At 45.0% G+C, this 6,464-nt stretch overlaps 1 protein-coding gene across 2 annotated transcripts in view; it reads right to left on the bottom strand.

The window, feature by feature from the left end:
- Positions 1 to 2,404: 2,404 nt before the first annotated feature.
- Positions 2,405 to 6,464, bottom strand: part of DCLK2 (doublecortin like kinase 2) — a 71,162-nt gene continuing 67,102 nt past the window's right edge. For both annotated transcript variants that reach the window (XM_069978672.1, XM_069978669.1), the window contains one exon: positions 2,405 to 2,554. In XM_069978672.1, coding sequence (XP_069834773.1) covers positions 2,420 to 2,554 — 135 coding nt within the window. In that variant the 3' untranslated portion in view covers positions 2,405 to 2,419. The remainder of the gene's footprint in view (positions 2,555 to 6,464) is intronic.

Raw genomic sequence — 6,464 nt, 5'->3', positions numbered from 1 at the left:
CAGTGACTAGATTATTATTACCCACACTTTTTCATTTTTGTGGATCAGCAAATAAGGATGCAATGAAAAATAGTGGACTCAAATTTGCAGAGTGAAAAATATACTGATGTGTGAATAGACCCTAAGGCTCACAGGGGCGGGGGTTCCAGGCAGCCGGTGTATCTCCTAAGCAGTTGAGCGCCCTGGATGGCTGGAGAGGGAGGGCATCACCGTGCAGGAGCTCTAAGGCTGCTCTTCTTCTGATGGACTGCTGGTAGTAGATAGGGTATTGGGGTGACCCGAGCTCCTGCACGGGGACATCCTCCCTCTCCAGGCAGACGGTATGTCTCCTATGCAGCCGAGTGTGCCAGATGCCTGGAGAGATAGGACATCACTGTGCAGGAGCTCTAAGGCTGCTCTTCTCCTTCTGGACTACTGGTAGTATATAGTGTATTGGAGGGTGCACTTGGGCGATGCCAGTGTATTGAGGGTGACCCCAGCTCCTGCACGGTCACATGTCTCATATGCAGCCAAGTGCGCCGGCTGCCTGGGGAGGGAGGACATCACTGTGCAGGAGCACTGTTTAGATAGGAATCCCTGCTCCTTTACAGTAAGTAGTGGTGCACAATACATCCCTACTTACTGATAGTCTTTACACCCTGTGGGCCGGGCGCTCTGCACCCATGGAGGGTAAAAACACAATTGACCACATTTACATTGTTCCTTATGGGAGCACACAGCTCGGTTCTTGAACTGTTCGGTTCTGGATCAGCCTTCCACAACTGAGTCAGTTCTGTAAAGTTAAAAAAGCCAACAGCATCTACTTAATGTAACTACACCTTTAACTACTTTCATTATGGACAGTTTTATAGGATGTTGTATGAATTTAGCCGGATATTTTGGGACCATATTCACTACTATGTGTTTAGCTATCTAAACTCGTGGCCTTTCGGATGAACGTATCTAATCTGCTCTCGCTAAATCGAGGAACACAACAACCTCATTTTATTTCTCACTACTGCTTCAACATAAAAAGCTATTTTGGTCTTTTATTTTTGGCTTCAGAGGCCGCACAAACCTGTGGATACCAACCTAAAAAAAAAATCTCACTCAAGAAGTTCTATTTCCAATTCTAATGCCAATAGGCAGCGACTTACATAGACGGAGGGAGCCCCATAGCTAGGCTCAGGCTATCTCAGGGTTCCAGGTGTTGCTGGACAACGCAGGGGGGGTCTCGCACAGATTCTTGCCACAAAACATGAAAGTGAATTGAACCAACCACGCCTGGCTCCACGCTCTCCAGGGACCCATATTAGTTGCATTGTCTCTCTGTATGGCATGTAGCCCTATTGACAGTATTGTGAATTCTGTTCCCATCGCAATCACCAATATTACAGATAGGATGATTTTTACTGGAAATCCTTGAAGTTTCCGGCATATTCTACAAATTTCCCAACCATTTCCGGCCATTGAAGCATGAGCGGGCACATTAACCATGATTGTCTTTACCTCTTTAGTATAGATTGGCAGATTCCTAGAAGGCCCCATGTATTTAGTAGCATAAGAAGAACAAACCATGCACTGCTGCATGTTCTAACCCAGTGTGGACTTTACCAACGTCTACTGAAAACCAAGTAAGGTTTAATGTTTTGTTAAGCAGCGAGTGCATAATATGAAAGTCTTGTTACAAAGCATAACTAGATGCTTATGTGTAATGCTAGAATTTCCTATTGGGTAGGACAATAAAAAGGATCGCCTCATCCCCGTAACCGCACATTCCTGCTCCCTATCGGGATGTTACGGAGAGAAGATTCCCTATTTGCTGAGATCAGGTCTCGTTCCTGGTTGTTGTGACATGCAGCAAGTTCTACACTCCGTCGTGTATCAGAATTATTACAAAGTTATTTGACATAAATAGTTCCAAAGCGGTCACACAGCAGTCAATGGAAGAACAGGTCTTCAAATAAATAGCCACCTGGTACAAGCACGTACCCTTGTTACCACCGCTCTGGAATACTGACTTAGACCGTGACATTGTAGGATTTGCAGAATCCAAAGTCTGATTTTATGATTTCTTAAAAAACTAAAACTATAGAGAAAATGAGAATCCCCCCCCCAAGGAAACTATTATTGTCAATGCTAAGATCAGGACGTGCCGTAGATCCTCTTCTGAAAACTTAGTAGTGTTAATAGATCAGTAGCCATTTGACCAGCACTATTCCCTTTAGAAACGCCCAAAGTCGGGATTGCTCCAGTCCATCTCTAACTCTCTAGTCAGGTCCTTTATTCATTATAATGAGATGTTTCTCAAAAAAAAAAAAAAAAACGCAAATGTGTCGTAACATGAACAGTTATCACCCACTGGGTTTGGTCGTCAATGATCCTTATGGTTAGTGACCGCACGGCCCAGCAGACAGTAATCTGCTCCAGGCTTGATCCATCACATCAATTTGGAAGACCCCAAATCCAGGTGAAGGTCATCGGCCAATGCTGACATGGCGCTGCTTCTCTCCCGGTCATTGTCGTTACAGCGTTTACTGCAAACAATCTGCCCTTGTTTATCAAGAGCTGTGTTCTGTAGAAGGAAACGGTAAATGCATTAAAAACATTAAAACATTTCATAAAGCAATAAAAGACGACGTGATTGAAGGCATGCAAGGAAAAGGAGACATAATAATGATGCCAATTGTGTCATCGGCCACCAAGGTCATTACTCTGGTTGCCGGCCGTTTTCTATGATCAGGTTTGAAGTCTGGTCACCTGTCGCTTGGACAATATCGTCTGCATTCATAACTGAAAAGTAGCGTATGTTTGGAGCAGAACAACATGGCCATGACAATGTTAAATTACCGCGATCATCAGACATTGTGCATGGCAGCTCATCGTGTCCTATTACCTGAAACGATTACCCGCCCGGTAAGGCCGATATTGGTTTTCTGTAATAGAGCCAGAAACGGACAGGATACTTTTCAGATATGAATGAAGCTTCTATGTCAGGGGATACACTCTCTGTATCCGATCTCTGTATCCGATCCTATTAACTGACCTATTCCCAAAGGATTAGATTTTGCCGTATTCATTAGTAGATCTACTGGATCCTGGCAGAACGTCAAACTGTGAGTCATTTTGTAAGGATTTGCCTGATTCTATATCTGTTAAAATTATTATATTTACATAGAAAATATATGAAAAGGAACATGGCGATAAACGATAAACACGGGAAACAACGGGACACACAACGGTTTTAATGGAACACACATAGAACAAGTTGTACTTAGTTATTTTCCACGAGCCGCTGATCACTTCCATGCGACAGTGCGCAGAGTTTTCCGGTTTCCGTAAGTAACGCTTATTCATTGTATAACGGAAAGATATTCACTAGACATGAGCGCAACTCCAGCACTCACCATCTTATTCAAACACCGAACAATGTGACTAGATCATCGCTCATCTCTAATATCCACCATTCTAATGTCCGTGTATCAATGTATTACAGTTTTTTGTTTTTTTTTAACTTGCCTTGCGTTAATGAATGTGGTTTGTCCTGGTCATGTGACGTGAACAAGTGCAAGGCTAGTAAGGGTATGTTCACACTGAGGAACTGAAGAGGAACGTTTTCAGCTTCTTTTTTCTTCTTCTGGCAGAACAGGAACAGAATTAGAGCGGAAATCAGACATTCAAAGCCCCAATGATTTCTATGGGATTCCTCTAGTGGAATGACATGTCAATTCTTTGGGCGGAAGGCGGAATCATGGTGGAACATTCAGCGTGTAAACTCTGCAGTGTGAACAACAGAGCAGAAATCCAAGTGAACACAATAGGACTTTGGTCTGTAGATATTTTACGGGAGGATTGTCAAGCGGAATACACATAAAATTAAAGGAGGATTCCAAGCAAAGTGCTGGAGAGGATAAAAGAAATAACGTGCTCTTACCTCCCCCGCTCCAGCGCTGGTGGCCATGTACCGCCACTCTGGTCTCCGGCCACTTCTTGGTCTGAGCAGGGACCCGGGTTGTGACATGTGCGGGCCCAACCTCGGCCACTGACTGGATGAACAGACCGCACACATCATGATCTGGGTCCCCGCGCAGACCAGGAAGTGGCCGGTGACTGGAGCGTCGGTACACGGCCACCAGCGCTGGAGCGGGGGAGGTAACAGCATGTTATTTCTTTTATCCTCCCCAGTACTTGCTAAAAAATATTTGCCCGGACTTCTCCTTTAAGTGCGGATTCCCCTTGAAATTCCTCGCCTATTCCTCAGTGTGAACATACTCTTACAGTGCAGTTATCTCTCGTAGGGAGCCATACCTGGTGTGATCACATGACCAGGACAGATGTAAACAATCTTATTTAATGACTTGAGAACTGCAATGAGCCGACCCAAAATCTATCAGACGGGAGTAAAACTTTTCATTATACAATGAATGAGCTGAAACCAGAAAATCCTTTTACACCAAACAACGATAAAAAAAATGGCGACTTATACAAGTGCCATGCAGAGGGGAATACTAGCGGGGAGCCAAGAAGCCGCTTCCAGTAACATTGGACACGTATGGTATGCGGCCTGCAAGTCCTCCGGCTGTCCTGTCATGCGCAGCAACGGCCGCTGCAGGGGATTTCCTATACTCAGTAGAAATGGTTGGATAATAAATCTGCACATGAGGCTTCAATTCTCAGACTTTGTGCTCAATGTGATCTCACAGTTTCTACACAAGTGGCATCATTATTATTATTATTATTATTATTATATCTCCGTCTCTCGGGGTGTTATGTAATGCAGCAGATAGAGCATTGCAGTCGCAGTTAGTACATACCATTGTCCTGGACCTATGCAGAGGGGAAGCAAGGCAGCAAACAGGAGGGACGGAGGGAAAAAGCAAGGGATAGAAACTAGACTTACTAAAAGCAAAGTCAACAACACTGAATACAATAAAAACAACAATGTATCCACAAGTACTGTATATACAGCACTACCGCTGTCACACGCTCTATATACAGCACTCCCGCTGTCACGCTCTAATATACAGCACTACCGCTGTCACGCTCTATATACAGCACTACCGCTGTCACACTCTATATATACAGCACTACCGCTATCACGCTCTATATATACAGCACTACCGCTATCACGCTCTATATATACAGCACTACCGCTGTCACACTCTATATATACAGCACTACCGCTGTCACACGCTCTATATACAGCACTACCGCTGTCACACTCTATATATACAGCACTACCACTGTCACGCTCTATATACAGCACTACCACTGTCACGCTCTATATACAGCACTACCGCTGTCACGCTCTATATACAGCACTACCGCTGTCACGCTCTATATACAGCACTACCGCTGTCACGCTCTATATACAGCACTACCGCTGTCACGCTCTATATACAGCACTACCGCTGTCACACGCTCTATATACAGCACTACCGCTGTCACACGCTCTATATACAGCACTACCGCTGTCACACGCTCTATATACAGCACTACCGCTGTCACACGCTCTATATACAGCACTACCGCTGTCACACGCTCTATATACAGCACTACCGCTGTCACACGCTCTATATACAGCACTACCGCTGTCACACGCTCTATATACAGCACTACCGCTGTCACACTCTCTATATACAGCACTACCGCTGTCACTCTATATATACAGCACTACCTCTGTCACGCTCTATATACAGCACTACCGCTGTCACGCTCTATATACAGCACTACCGCTGTCACACGCTCTATATACAGCACTACCACTGTCACACTCTATATATACAGCACTCCCGCTGTCAGACTCTATATACAGGACTCCCGCTGTCACACTCTATATATACAGCACTACCGCTGTCACGCTCTATATACAGCACTACCGTCACACGCTCTATATACAGCACTACCGCTGTCACACGCTCTATATACAGGACTACCGCTGTCACACGCTCTATATACAGCACTACCGCTGTCACACGCTCTATATACAGCACTACCGCTGTCACACTCTCTATATACAGCACTACCGCTGTCACTCTATATATACAGCACTACCTCTGTCACGCTCTATATACAGCACTACCGCTGTCACGCTCTATATACAGCACTACCGCTGTCACACGCTCTATATACAGCACTACCACTGTCACACTCTATATATACAGCACTCCCGCTGTCAGACTCTATATACAGGACTCCCGCTGTCACACTCTATATATACAGCACTACCGCTGTCACGCTCTATATACAGCACTACCGTCACACGCTCTATATACAGCACTACCGCTGTCACACGCTCTATATACAGGACTACCGCTGTCACACGCTCTATATACAGCACTACCGCTGTCACACTCTATATATACAGCACTACCGCTGTCACACTCTATATACAGCACTACCGCTGTCACACGCTCTATATACAGCACTACCGCTGTCACACTCTATATATACAGCACTACCGCTGTCACACTCTATATACAGCA

This window comes from Dendropsophus ebraccatus, chromosome 7 (genome assembly GCF_027789765.1).
Source record: "Dendropsophus ebraccatus isolate aDenEbr1 chromosome 7, aDenEbr1.pat, whole genome shotgun sequence".
Taxonomy (NCBI): domain Eukaryota; kingdom Metazoa; phylum Chordata; class Amphibia; order Anura; family Hylidae; genus Dendropsophus; species Dendropsophus ebraccatus.
The sequence above is the reverse complement of the archived record's forward strand: the minus strand, read 5'-3'. Positions and strand labels throughout refer to the sequence as shown.